The sequence below is a fragment of the Barbus barbus genome, assembly GCF_936440315.1.
Source record: "Barbus barbus genome assembly, chromosome: 10".
NCBI lineage: Eukaryota > Metazoa > Chordata > Actinopteri > Cypriniformes > Cyprinidae > Barbus > Barbus barbus.
In genome coordinates this window covers 9,613,970-9,629,173 of record NC_136738.1, presented here as the reverse complement: position 1 = coordinate 9,629,173, position 15,204 = coordinate 9,613,970, and the positions used below count along the sequence as shown (strand labels likewise).

Below are 15,204 nucleotides of genomic sequence, written 5' to 3'. Positions count from 1 at the left end.
TGAGAGCCCATGTTGCTCTGATAGTGGCCTTCAGCTCTTCTGAATTGTTGGGTCTGGCGTATTGCATCTTCCTCTTCACAATACCCCATAGGTTTTCTATGGGGTTAAGGTCAGGCGAGTTTGCTGGCCAATCAAGAACAGGGATACCATGGTCCTTAAACCAGGAACTGGTAGCTTTGGCAGTGTGTGCAGGTGCCAGGTCCTGTTGGAAAATGAAATCTGCATCTCCATAAAGTTGGTCAGCAGCAGGAAGCATGAAGTGCTCTAAAACTTCCTGATAGACGGCTGCGTTGACCTTAGACCTCAGAAAACACAATGGACCAACACCAGCAGATGACATGGCACCCAAAACCATCAATGACTGTGGAAACTTTACACTGGACCTCAAGCAACGTGGATTATGTGCCTCTCCTCTCTTCCTCCAGACTCTGGGACCTTGATTTCCAAAGGAAATGCAAAATTTACTTTCATCAGAGAACATAACTTTGGACCACTCAGCAGCAGTCCAGTCAAGACGCTTCTGACGCTGTCTCTTGTTCAAGAGTGGCTTGACACAAGGAATGCGACAGCTGAAACCCATGTCTTGCATACGTCTGTGCGTGGTGCTTCTTGAAGCACTGACTCCAGCTGCAGTCCACTCTTTGTGAATCTCCCCCACATTTTTGAATGGGTTTTGTTTCACAATCCTTGCTTGTACACTTTTTTCTACCACATCTTGTCCTTCCCTTCGCCTCTCTATTAATGTGCTTGGACACAGAGCTCTGTGAACAACCAGCCTCTTTAGCAATGACCTTTTGTGTCTTGCCCTCCTTGTGCAAGGTGTCAATGGTCGTCTTTTGGACAACTGTCAAGTCAGAAGTCTTCCCCATGATTGTGTAGCCTACAGAACTAGACTGAGAGACCATTTAAAGGCTTTTGCAGGTGTTTTGAGTGAATTAGCTGATTAGAGTGTGGCACCAGGGGTCTTCAATATTGAACATTTTTACAATATTCTAATTTTCTGGAATACTGAATTTGGGACTTTCATTAGTTGTCAGTTATAATCATCAAAATTAAAGGAAATAAACATTTGAAATATATCAGTCTGTGTGTAATGAATGAATCTAATATATAAGTTTAACTTTTTGAATGGTATTACTGAAATAAATCAACTTTTTCATGATATTCTAATGTTATGACCAGCACCTGTAAGTAGTGCTGAATTACAATTAAAGATATACTTAGTATATTTTAATGTGCTAAAGTGGAACTATTGCAAGTATACGGAGCACCTTAGAGCTCATGGTGGTGGAAAGATTTCGGGGTGGGTGAAAAAAATTCGGGATGGGAGGAAAAAATATTTTTAAAATCTTTTTCGTTCTCTCGCAAAACTTTGCGTTCTCTCGCAAAGATGTTTGCGTTCCCTCGCAAAACTTGAGAACGCAAAAGTTTTTCGAGAGAACGCAAAAGATTTGAAAAATATTTTTTCCTCCCACCCCGAAATCTTTCCACCACCATGAGCTCTAAGGGGCTCCGTACAAGTATGCTTCAGGTACACTTTAAATATTTAGCATTTAAAGTCTGATATTATTCAAAGCTCATACAATCCTCATCAAAAGTGACATTAAAACACATTTTAGACTTAATGTTAAGAAAAGTGCATTGTGCACAATTTTTATATCAGTAAGTCTCGAGGTATCTGATTTGAACTTTACTTAGTATGAAATAAATGTATTTTAAATATATACTTTTTTACTAGGGTGTACATTAAGATATTGCATGCGAATGATTGCAGACAGTAAATTCCTGCATCTGCTCACTTCTTTTTGTGTGATTTATTTATTAGACATATTTGTGGGAGATGACCAATGGTGTAGAGGAAATCCCTTCAGGAATCGCCAACAAAGAGCACATTATCTTTGGAAACATCCAGGAGATTTACGACTTCCATAATAAGTGAGTTTCTCTCATTAAATCAAATATTAATGACATTTTGAGCCCATAAGCCACTGAGCTTTTTATCAGCATACACACAGTTTTCTCGTTTTCGCAGATGAAAGAGGTGACTAATATGCTTTCCAATTAAAATTATACATATGCAAATTGTGTATTCCTTGAGATATGGAAATGCAGTGATTATGACTCATTTTCATGTTGTTTTGTGTGTATTATAGTATATTTCTGAAAGAGTTGATCAATTATGAGCAGTTACCTGAGGATGTGGGGCATTGCTTTGTTACATGGGTGAGTGTTTCTAAAATATTACATTTGCTCAGAAAATTATGTTATTGTTTATGTTGTTGTGCACCTAACAAGTCACATAATTTATCTTTGTTTTTTTATATTTATTTATTTAGTTTTCTAACGCTCTACTTTGCAGTGGCCTTGTTAAACATGCTATATATACTTGCTAGAATAATGACAGTAAATTAAGCATGATTACAGGCAACTAACCCTAAACCAAACCCTAACCATATACTGTATGTATGTAATATTCTGTACTTTATTTTATAATAAATAAAATAAAATGACAATCAGATAAACACTTCAAATATTCACTGAAATTAAATATGACAGATCTTTTTGTTTTTCTTTGATACGCTGAATTAAAGCTTGTGTGTTTGTGTTTCAGGCTGATAAGTTTAATATTTATGTGACGTACTGCAAAAACAAACCAGATTCCAGTCAGCTCATCCTAGAGCATGCTGGGAGTTTTTTTGACGTAAGTACACATGAGTTTTCTAAATCATCAATTTACTACTTTTGCATCTTCAGCAATTTGCTTACATGTGCTTTTTTAAATAGTAATGAACTAAAGTAAATTTAGCTGAAATGAAATTACTCACCAATGTTCAATAGAGCACTATGAAGCAGTCGGTAGATGGAGTCAGTGAGTCACTGACCCTGAGCATGTAACTGTATTCAGAGGGCCAGTGTATGAATGATGCTTTGTTCGTATATGATCATTGTTTTTGTCTGCTCTGAACAGGAGATTCAGAAGAGACATGGTCTGACCAACTCAATATCATCATACCTCATCAAACCTGTGCAGAGAATCACCAAATACCAGCTGCTGCTCAAGGTACCGCGTGTCTCCCAGACATTCAGTGTTTGCTTTGAGAAGACAGACGCTGTGTTCAGAGTGCTGTGTAGTGTTCAGTACAGTATGTGTGCTTACAGGAGCTTCTGTCCTGCTGTGAAGAAGGCAAAGGTGAAATTAAAGACGGGCTGGAGGTCATGCTGAGTGTCCCAAAGAGAGCCAACGATGCCATGCACGTCAGCATGCTGGACGGTACAATATCACACACACACATACGCATACTCACACACTTTCCACAGATACGCTTAAGCAGTCAGCTTCTGACGGGATGTTTTCTTCTGTCAGGTTTTGATGCGAATCCGGATGTTCAGGGTGAGCTCATCCTGCAGGACACCTTCCAGGTGTGGGACCCCAAATCACTGATTCGTAAGGGACGAGACCGCCACCTCTTCCTCTTCGAGATCTCCCTCGTCTTTAGTAAAGAAATCAAAGACTCAGCAGGACGATCCAAATACATCTACAAGAACAAACTACTGGTACCTAGTTATATCACTCAGTATACATACGCATACGGCTGTTCAAAGGTTTGGGGTCTGTACGATTTTTTTAATATTAAGAAGTTGTTTAAGATAATAGAGAGAAGTCTATTATACTCACAAAGCATAATAGTCAACTTTAATCAAAATTAATGCATCGTTGATGAATAAAAGTATTAATTTCTTTCCGAAAAAAATATCCATCAAACAAATCAAATTCTAAATATAATACATAAAAAAAATCATATAATGTATTTATTTCTCAAATAAATAAATGAGCAAGCAGAAATAAATCCTTTTTGAGCCATGTTTTAGATCATTTTGGTGTCATAAACGAAAGAAAAGCCCCATGTGAAGGTCAGTTAGTGCACACATGAACACAGTTATATCTGAATTTTACATTTCCCATCTGTTTTACCACATTGTGTAACTCTGATAAGTGTTTCCACACATACCTGGAAGCAGCCTGTGCAGGTGTGTGGACCATTTGGGGAGTTTGTCACCCCTCTCTCTGTGTTCAGTATGCCTGTGAACAGATCCAGATGCGCCTTTGGTTTTCTTCTGGTCATCTGGAATTGTCTCGCAAACACAATTTAAGACTCTACTTAGGATTTTACTGAGGAAATACTTTCAACTTAGTTAGAGTTCCGCTTTCAGTTAAGTTGACTCTTGGGTTATCTCACTCTTAAATACTCCATATTCTTATGCTCTTAAATACATTTTCCATGCATACTGAATTCATTTTAATAGCTGTGTGTGCTGTTCTGATTTTTCTGCAGACTTCTGAATTGGGGGTAACAGAGCATGTGGAAGGAGACCCGTGTAAATTTGCACTGTGGGTGGGACGCACACCCTCATCTGACAACAAGACTGTCCTCAAGGTACATTATTCACTCCGTTTTAATATTTTATTTACCATTTTATTATAAGTTAATTACTTTTAGAGTGGTAAGTGTTCATAAAGCCGTTCCAGTCAGTGAAACTGCTAATGAGCAAAGATTTTCATAAACATTTCCTGCTTTTTTTTCATGATTGTTGTGTCGTCCTGCTGTCCTTTTGGAATAAAACATGGATCTTCTGTTTTTAATGTGCTTGACTGTGTCTGTGTCAGGCATCCAGTATTGAGGTGAAGCAAGAATGGATAAAAAACATCCGAGAGGTCATCCAGGAAAGAATCATTCACCTGAAGGGGGCGCTGAAGGAACCAATCCACGCTCCCAAAACCCCAGCCAAACCCCGCAACAACAGCAAGAGGTCAGACACTCTCTACCATAGCATACTGTACTTACATACTCTACACACACAGCCCTAAAAATGAAACACTGACTTAATTCATAATATAATCATGATCTCAGCTCTCAAAGATACTGCCGTTGTAAACATTGCTATTTGTAGATTCTGCTTAATGTGATCAGATCATTTGTATGTCGCTTTGGATAAAAGCATCTGCTAAATGACTAAATGTAAATGTAAATCTGTAGAAATAATAAGACCAAACACTACATTCATGAATATTGATAACCATTTATGCATGAATGCAGGAGTCTTATGTTCATGTATAAACATTTGGAATCTTGTTCTCCTCATGCAAGCTTCAATTGCTTGTTAAAATGTGTGCACATGGGAATAAGGATGTGCAGTGAAGCCAATATCTGTTGTAATAGTAAAATTATTTGTATCTGTATGTGGGCAGGGAAAGTTTGAAAAGAAATAAAGTTTGTCCAAAATAAATCCCTTTTAAAATGGGATTATGTTCTCTTCATGGTTAACATATGGCAAACATGCCTGTTATAATTTATAACTTGATTCCTTTTTAGTACAATTTCTGTAAATATCTTTTCTTTAAAGCCATTTAAATAAAAATGTGCAGCTTCCTGCTGCACATCAGAAACAGCAAAGCGACAAATTTTTATTCTAACCAGATCTAAAATTAATAATAGTATGAAGTTGTGCTTTCTAATGAATTTTTATATGATTTGTACAAAACATACAATTTTTTTAAAAAGCATGAAGTTCCAAAAAAATTAACACAGGCATCATTTAGTCACCTTGCAAACTTTTTAAAAGTGTTTTAAAGTGCCCCTATTATGCCATTTTTAAGGCTCCTAATATTGTTTGGGAGTCTCCTACAATAGGTTTACATGCATGCAAGGTGAAAAAACGCTTTTGTTTTCTCAAAATATGTGTTTAATATCACATTATTTTCCAGCGATTCTCAAACGATTCGTTCGAAGCAGTTCTAAGATTCAGTCTCTCTAAACCCCTCCTTTCCGTGAGCCTACTCTGCTCTGATGTGTAGCCGTCACGGAAGTGGGATTCGAATTACTAACGACTCGTTTAGGCTGTATAGAGTCGATTCTTTATTTTGGGAGACAATAACTTTATTTATCATGTGCTTTTGGATTTTCAACTTTGCAGATCGTTTACATTCACATACAGCTACATTACACACTGCATGAAAGGCAATATTGGAAATGGCATAATAGGGGCACTTTAACATGAATTTATATTTAATTCAGTGATTCCTCTGCGTACCACTAGAGGTAGCCCGCATGTACTACACTTTGAGAATCAATGTTCTAAAATACTGTGCTGTCACCTGGCTTTCCTGTTATGCAAGAACAAGGACTGATCTAATGAATATTATTACTTGTTTGAATTCGTTATTCGTTTAAAGTATTCAGCTTTGGGCAGATCTCTAATCGGGACTTTTATTTGTGTGTTTGGTTGCAGGGAGGCTGGTGAGGATGCTGACAGTCAGGGAGATGGCAGCAGTCAGCCGGACACAATCTCTATCGCATCCAGAACTTCTCAGAACACTGTGGACAGTGACAAGGTACAAACGCACAGATCTGACCTCTGACCTCTGGAGCTGCTCTCTGTTCTTCTGAGCTGAGGCATCAGAAGCAGCACACAGGGGGGAAAACATCAGGTGCTAAAGGACTTGTACTAACTAGCCAACTTTGAGTCATTTAGATATTCTTTTTTATAGATATATTTTGCATATTGTACACACTATACTGTGCATACAGTAAAAATAGTATGAGCAGTAAGTTAACTACTGAACTGAATTCTTATATAAGTTCTGACCTAAACCACATACTACTTTTTTGCAATGCAAAGCTATAAAAAGAGTTAGATTAGTAGCATACTTGAATGCTGATCTTTCCACTAAAAATCAACTCCAGACTCCGCCCCCTGAAGGGTCAGGTGATCATTGATTGACAGGTGTCTGTCCCACAGGGTTTCCCTGCTTTAGTAATGGAGCAGGGGCTGTCATGCTCCATCACAGATGATGAGTACAGCGCTCATGAGAGATAAACAGATGTGTTAGACAGTCATGTTCAGCCATGAAAAGTCTCTTCAAACTGTGTGCTGGATTCAGCCCTCATAGGAGCTATGAGACGCCCTATCAAATCAAAGTAAGACACACTGAGTACACATGTTTGTGCTGGTGTTTTAGGCACTTCCATAATAGCTTGTGGTGTTTTATGAGCTGTGCGTGTTTGTGTTGTGAGGTTAGTTTGTTTTGGAGATGACCGCATAGCTGTGACTTGCTTTTGCTCAGAGGAGAACGTGTGTTACCAACTCTTGACTCTGTCTGAGGAGTATCACTTCCTTCACCAGTTTCCTCCTAGTGGGATTTTAAAAATACTCCGCTCTGACTGAATTTTACACAAGTAAATGTTGCCTATCCTCTACATTGTTGTGTTGTTTTGTAAAAGAGGAGGCAACAGAGCATATTTATGCCTTTTATATTATATGTGTGACAGATTGATTTTATAATGAGAGTCTCTGAATGCATTAAATTGTTTTGAGATGGACCATGATGGCTGACTACTTGAATAATCATCCAGCAACCCACTGGTTGTTTATTGTGTTGTTTACTGGTTGTTTATATATATATATATATATATATATATATATATATATATATATATATATATATATATATATATATATTAGTGCTGTCAATCGATTAAAAAAATTAATCGCATTAATCACAGTCCTGGACTGTGATTAATCACGATTAGTCGCAAATTTAAAATACTAGGATTTACCTGTATATGTGTTGAAATAAAGCAATGCATGACAAACTAGTTTAGAGAAACAGAACCTTTCACATCTCCGCAAAGTATGAGACATAATCCTTATTATTTTTTAATTCAGCCATTATCAACTTTTATACTGGCAATAAAACGTTTACCAAGCCACAACGCTTCAATCCCAGTACACATTTACCCAACTATCATCAAAAGTATTTCTAAATAAATATAACAAAACATTTTCTTGCGACCTTACATGAAGTATTATGATAAAATGCATTATGAAGAAGTATTGGACCTGTTCTGCAGGTGCATTAGAGCTAACATTAGCATCATGATACATAAGACAATTTATGGGATTAATAGTACACTTTAACTCAGAACTCACTTTAAACCACCATCGAGTGTTTGTAATAACTTCCTTTTGCGATCACATGTGTACACATACACATACACTTTGGGCGGCTGCGGTACATTATAAAAGTAGCCCAAAAAAATGCAACCCACGGCTCTGTAATTTTTCTCGCAACTGTATTTTCAAAATAGCCCAATTGTGCAGGAAAATCGTGACCCTGGCAACACTGGTTCGCTGTACCCTTATCACATATGAGTATACATCTCTCTCTCTAACGCTCTCTCTCAATTCAATTCAATATTGCTTTATTGGCATGACTGTAAAAAATACAATATTGCCAAAGCTTGAAATATATATAGAGAAATATAATAATGAAAATATCAAAATAATAGAATAAAAACACTATAACAATATAAACTTAAACAGTGTAACAAATAAGAACTTGTGTGAACATTTCATACCACAGTGTTTAACATATAAACACACACTGGCTGAGGCAAACTGTGGTAGACAGTAGGGAAACACACTGAGGTCAGACATAATACACACATTACACACGTTCACCTGCTGTCTCTCAGGCTGTGGCACGTCCACACGTATTTTTCAGCCAGTGCTCCTGTCTGTCCCTCTCCTTTTGGCTAGTATCTCGAGTCATGGCTGTAAAGTTCTTTATGATGTTTGTGAATTTGTTGATGTATATATGTCTCTGATTGATTTAAATTGGTAACAGTGAAATAGGAAGTGTGTCTCGATGTGACTCTGTCTCGATCTCTCCTGTCTCACAGTGAGCACACACTCTTTGCTCTTTGGGTAAACAGCTCTTTTTGTGTCTGCCGGTCTCGATAGCTAGTCTGTGCTCACTGAGCCTGTACTTGGTCAGGATCTGTCTCTGCTTTGTGTCTTTGACACTGGAGATATTCTTCTAATTCATATTTTAATTGTGTAGTTCGATAGAGTTGTAATTTACTTTGTGTTTTGGTTTCTTGATCCCAGTGTTCCAGATATATATTTTTAGATTGTTTGATAATTTGATTTATTTTGATGTTTGGGTGAGCAGCAGTGCTGGTCTGAGACTGATTAGTGTTAGTAGAGTTAGTCAGGTTCAGAACCAGCTGACTGAGTGGACTCTTTTCAGGGTTCAGTTATTGGGTTTTTTAGTGCTTTAAAATGTAGCAATTCTGTGGGACTTGATTTTAGATGCATCTAGAATTTGAGGGATCTTTCTTGTATATTTATAATCAATGGGAAATGGCCTAATTCTGCCCTACATTCATTATTGGGTGTTCTCCTTTGTAATTTTAGAATCATTTTGCAAAATTCTTTGTGTAGGGCTTCCGTTGGATGTCTGTCCCATCTAGTGTAGCTCTCACTTCCATAAACCTCACTTCCATACAGCGCTATGGGCTGAATTACACTATCAAAGATTTTACACAAAATTAGAAGTGGTATTTCAATATTTTGGATTTTTTTCTTGATTGCGTATAGACCTCTTCGAACTTTATCTTTGAGAGCATTCACTGCCATACTGAAACTCCCCGATGCAGTGATGATCAGGCCGAGATAAGTGTACTGCATCGTGTGTGGTGGTGCTGCCTAGACTGAACTGGCATCTGTGTTCCAGACACCTGGGCTTTTTCTGAAAGACCATAATGTTGGTCTTTTTGAGGTTTACTGCCAGGGCCCAGTTCTGGCAGTAGTTCTCCAGCAGGTCTAGGTGCTTCTGTAGTCCCTGGGGGTGGATGACAGCAGCACTAGATCATCTGCGTACAGCAAAAGCTTGATGTTTTTGTCTTGTAGAATGAGTCCAGGGGCTGTAGACTGTTCCAACTGCGCCGCTAATTCATTAATGTAGATGTTGAACAGTGTTGGACTCAGGCTACAGCCCTGCCGTACTCCTCTCTTCTGGGTGAATAATTCTGTATGTTTGTTGCCAATTCGTATTGCACATTTTTTGCTTGAATACATTGATTTAATAATGTCATAAACTTTACCCCCTATACCACTTTGTAAAAGTTTGCATATGTATATATCTACCCTAAATAGTACTGAAAATGACTAAAATCACATGGAATTTAGAATAGATAGTTTGTACATTGGGACGCAGGCAATGATTACCTTACGCGCTGCGATGATGGCAAGAAGTTGGGGTCAAACCTTATGAAACGATTAATTTTCTTGTAAAAAAAAATTAACGCGTTAACTTTGACAGCCCTTATATATGTATGTGTGTGTGTGTATATAAACACTGTTCATATTCATATTATGTATGTGTGTGTGTATATATGTATATGTATGTGTATATATTTTTGTGTGTGTGTGTGTATTTTATTTTTATTTTTTTTCATCTTTTTTATTCTGGACTTAGACCTTTTAGTATGCTAAAACTTTCTCATACGCTTTAATTATAGGCTATGCTGCCATTTTTTACCAATTAAATTTTAGATTGTTTTGTTTTGTTTTTCATAGTTTCCACTCTGCCTGACTGGATCAAATCTTTGTGACTTTTTATAGAAATGCAGGCTGAAGGGGGGAAAAAGCTAGTATAAATGGTCATTCAAAAGATTCACACCTTGGCTTTTCACTGTCAAAATCAACCTACAATGGGAATTGAATAGGTAAAGACCCTAACACAGAGCAATTTTTAGTGTGTTGAATAATCTGTATCTACAGTATAGATCACCCACAATGTTGAACAAACACACATGAAAGAGAGAGACTATAAAACGTCCAGAATACAAAAGATTCACACACTTACACACCCAGAGAGAGTTGAGAGTCTATGACTGTAAGCTTTACTGTGAAAAAATAAATAAATAAAAAATAACTAGTTGACAATTAATTATTAGGGTAATGTCTAAATAAATATCCAACTGTATCAGCCATCTACTGGTCATTATTGTCATAACATGATTTTGACCTGATATGAAGTCATGTTGTTTTTCTTTTTTCACAAGTTGGCAGCAACCTGGCCCAATACATGATAGATTCTTATATTTGCTTAATGTTTTAGCTTACAGAAGATTTTTACTGTAGTGATATTCAAAAGTTTGCCTATTTGTTTATAGAAATTATGGTGAAATTAAGAAATTTGCATGTAAATATACTTAAAAATACTTAAATAAAATATAGATAATCTAAAATCCCAAAATAAGTGCATAAATTTATTGTTTCTACTTCCAGGAATAAGATCAAAAATTGCCACAAAAAAAACTTCTTTTTTTGAACAGCCTAAGAAGGTTAAAATGATACATTTGTTATAAATTTCTGACTTTTTTTTTTTAATCCAGTGTCCCTTTTAAAGTCATTCAGGCAATCTGCTGACTAGACCCAGAGATGAATTTGTAAATCAGGTTTTGACCTCATTTGACACGTTGACTGTTTCCACACAGGTTTCCTGAACGTCCCAGTGCAGTATTGAGCTGAAGTCAGTTCCCTCTTGTTTTCAGGCTGATGGGCGCTAAAGACACATTCCCAGTGTGTGTGTGTGTGTGTGTGTGGTGTCTCTCTGGAATAAGAGTTTCCTTCATTCACTCACAACAGCTCAGGACCTGTTTATTACTGTACACTGCGGAAATCACATTCATCACACCGCATAATGATGCTTTTATCCGTACAGCTCAGTGCTGAAAGCATGTCACAAGACCATCATACGGCATTAGATATTTCTTTCTGGATTTATCATAAGATGAAACTGTATTTAGATTTTTCATTCAAATGTACAGTTTCACCCTTTGGCTATGGAATCATTTTAAAAGTAAATGTGAGTTGTGACAGATGTTTTCTTTAGTAGACGGTCCATATGTCTTTGATTTAAATCACTCACAACAGCAAGAGTCACGCAATCATTATTACATTGCGATTAAAACCATGTGCAATCGGTTTCAAGGTATTCACATACTAACTGTTCATGTCAGATTAGTTTGTACAGTATGTACTGAGTTGTTTTACACTCAATTTTAAATGTTCCCGAAAGTTCGGTCGTCACAATTCTATACCACATGGTTTAAAGTACATCCAATATGTAAATCGACAAAGTAAAAAAAAATAAAAAAAATCAACTGAACAGTTACACTTGCAATAATGATTGCAGAAAGCACAAACTTTGTACTCAAAATGAGTCTGAATGCAATGTAATAAGCCTAAATGCAGTGAAGATCCATTTCCAAAATAGCAAACGTAAAATAACATTTGAAAAGCTTACAGTTTATATATATACATGTATATGTGTGTAGTATGCATGTACAGGTCCTTTTCAAAAAATTAGCATATTGTGATAGTTCATTATTTTCTTTAATGTACTGATAAACATTAGACTTTCATATATTTTAGATTCATTACAACACAACTGAAGTAGTTCAAGCCTTTTATTGTTTTAATATTGATGATTTTGGCATACAGCTCATGAAAACCCAAAATTCCTATCTCAAAACATTTGCATATTTCATCCGACCAATAAAAGAAAAGTGTTTTTAATACAAAAAAAAGTCAACCTTCAAATAATTATGTTCAGTTATGCACTCAATACTTGGTCGGGAATCCTTTTGCAGAAATGACTGCTTCAATGCGGTGTGGCATGGAAGCAATCAGCCTGTGGCACTGCTGAGGTGTTATGGAGGCCCAGGATGCTTCGATAGCGGCCTTAAGCTCATCCAGAGTGTTGGGTCTTGCGTCTCTCAACTTTCTCTTCACAATATCCCACAGATTCTCTATGGGGTTCAGGTCAGGAGAGTTGGCAGGCCAATTGAGCACAGTAATACCATGGTCAGTAAACCATTTACCAGTGGTTTTGGCACTGTGAGCAGGTGCCAGGTCGTGCTGAAAAATGAAATCTTCATCTCCATAAAGCTTTTCAGCAGATGGAAGTAGGGCTGAACGATATGGACAAAATTTCATATCTCGATTTTCATGCCAGATATCTCGATATCGATACGATACGATATGACTACGGGTTCGGTGAAAACCAAGCATTTCTCAGAAAAATAAAAACATCATAATACAAAAAAATTTGGAAAGTGTAGTTTTATTTTTAAGAACTCACTGGTGGACGTCGACTCGTACGGCGTAAAGGCCCTTTCACACACAGGACGCGGCATGCGCTGCGCTGCGCTATGAAACCCATTCATTTCAATGGCTTGCGCTGCGCGAGGGCGGTTAGTTGCTGCGCCGACCAAAGCGCACGCGCAGCGGAGCGCACCAGCGGCGAGCTTGCGCGCGCGCCGCGGTCAAAGTTCAAAATAGCTCAACTTTTGCCGCTGCGCTCTGTGACGTTTCCCCGCGCGGCCAATAGAAACGGGGCATCCAAACAAGCGCCGAACTCAAAATGGACGAACAGCTGATTCTCTGTGTGTCTGAATTTCCAGAGCTATACCATACAAGTTTGCGGTCGAATAGGGACCTCAGTGGTGCATTCAAGGGCACTGGTAAAACTGATGTTCGTTGTGTGACTGCCAGAGTTGTATGCAGGGCGGGGCGAGCGCGGAGAGGGGAAATCTATATCGTCTATATCGTTGCTTTTTTCGATAGTAATATCTTGAAAGTTCATATCTCGATATAGATACGATAACGATATATCGTTCAGCCCTAGATGGAAGCATGAAGTGCTCCAAAATCTCCTGATAGCTAGCTGCATTGACCCTGCCCTTGATAAAACGCAGTGGACCAACACCAGCATCACTGACTGTGGGTACTTGACACTGGACTTCAGGCATTTTGGCATTTCCCTCTCCCCAGTCTTCCTCCAGACTCTGGCACCTTGATTTCCGAATGACATGCAAAATTTGCTTTCATCCGAAAAAAGTACTTTGGACCACTGAGCAACAGTCCAGTGCTGCTTCTCTGTAGCCCAGGTCAGGCGCTTCTGCCGCTGTTTCTGGTTCAAAAGTGGCTTGACCTGGGGAATGCGGCACCTGTAGCCCATTTCCTGCACACGCCTGTACACGGTGGCTCTGGATGTTTCTACTCCAGACTCAGTCCACTGCTTCCGCAGGTCCCCCAAGGTCTGGAATCGGTCCTTCTCCACAATCTTCCTCAGGGTCCGGTCACCTCTTCTCGTTGTGCTGCGTTTTCTGCCACACTTTTTCCTTCCCACAGACTTCCCACTGAGGTGCCTTGATACAGCACTCTGGGAACAGCCTATTCGTTCAGAAATTTCTTTCTGTGTCTTACCCTCTTGCTTGAGGGTGTCAATGATGGCCTTCTGGACAGCAGTCAGGTCGGCAGTCTTACCCATGATTGCGGTTTTGAGTAATGAACCAGGCTGGGAGTTTTTAAAAGCCTCCGGAATCTTTTGCAGGTGTTTAGAGTTAATTAGTTGATTCAGATGATTAGGTTAATAGCTCGTTTAGAGAACCTTTTCATGATATGCTAATTGTTTGAGATAGGAATTTTGGGTTTTCATGAGCTGTATGCCAAAATCATCAATATTAAAACAATAAAAGGCTTGAACTACTTCAGTTGTGTTGTAATGAATCTAAAATATATTAAAGTCTAATGTTTATCAGTACATTACAGAAAATAATGAACTTTATCACAATATGCTAATTTTTTGAAAAGGACCTGTATATGTGTGTTTGTATATATTATGTTATGTTATATTATATTATTATTTTTATAACTTGTCCCATTTTTTTTTTATTCATAGATAATAACAATGCAGATTTCAATTCAATTTTGACCACTGGTTTAAAATTAAAAAATCTGGTCACCTTATACATACAGGCATGAAGACAGGTAAACCAAAAAGACAAATTCAGATGCATGAGACACAACCAAAGGTGTTCACTAATGAGAAGGGCAGCCTTACTGAGCCTTTAACCTCTACTGAACTCAACCAATCAGAGACACTTCAGAGAGAGAGAGGGAGGGAGGGAGAAGAAAGAGAGAGAGAGAGAAAGCAGGGACAGAGTCGTGGAAGGAGGACAGATACGTCGTCATGCCAAAGTGGATGAGTTTTAAACTTTTCAAAGAGAGCAGTCGTGTAAGTGAGCTTCATCTGATTGTTTCTATTTCTTTCTTGACTCTATAAGCCAAGTGTAGTATAATGTCTCGGTGTGTGTGTGTGAGAGAGACTGAGGATATCAGGGCTTTATTGACAGAGCGTGTGAGCCGGTTGTCTGTGATCACGCTGGTTGAAGGTGTAGAGACTAGTTATGTTCTGAGCGCTGTGCTGTGGAACTGTTTTTTGCATAGGTGTTATTTTCCATGTTATTAGACATAAGTTGTATTCATTTAGTAATATGTGAAATTTTT

The 15,204-nt window shown here is 38.0% G+C and overlaps 1 protein-coding gene across 1 annotated transcript in view; it reads left to right on the top strand.

The window, feature by feature from the left end:
* LOC306876460 (kalirin-like) overlaps positions 1-15,204 on the top strand; it is a 244,973-nt gene that overhangs the window by 158,167 nt on the left and 71,602 nt on the right. The window contains exons 25-33 of the mRNA XM_079427634.1: positions 1,826-1,935; positions 2,154-2,223; positions 2,612-2,701; positions 2,969-3,061; positions 3,160-3,271; positions 3,365-3,555; positions 4,335-4,436; positions 4,667-4,809; positions 6,289-6,391. Coding sequence (XP_079283760.1) covers positions 1,826-1,935; positions 2,154-2,223; positions 2,612-2,701; positions 2,969-3,061; positions 3,160-3,271; positions 3,365-3,555; positions 4,335-4,436; positions 4,667-4,809; positions 6,289-6,391 — 1,014 coding nt within the window. The remainder of the gene's footprint in view (positions 1-1,825; positions 1,936-2,153; positions 2,224-2,611; positions 2,702-2,968; positions 3,062-3,159; positions 3,272-3,364; positions 3,556-4,334; positions 4,437-4,666; positions 4,810-6,288; positions 6,392-15,204) is intronic.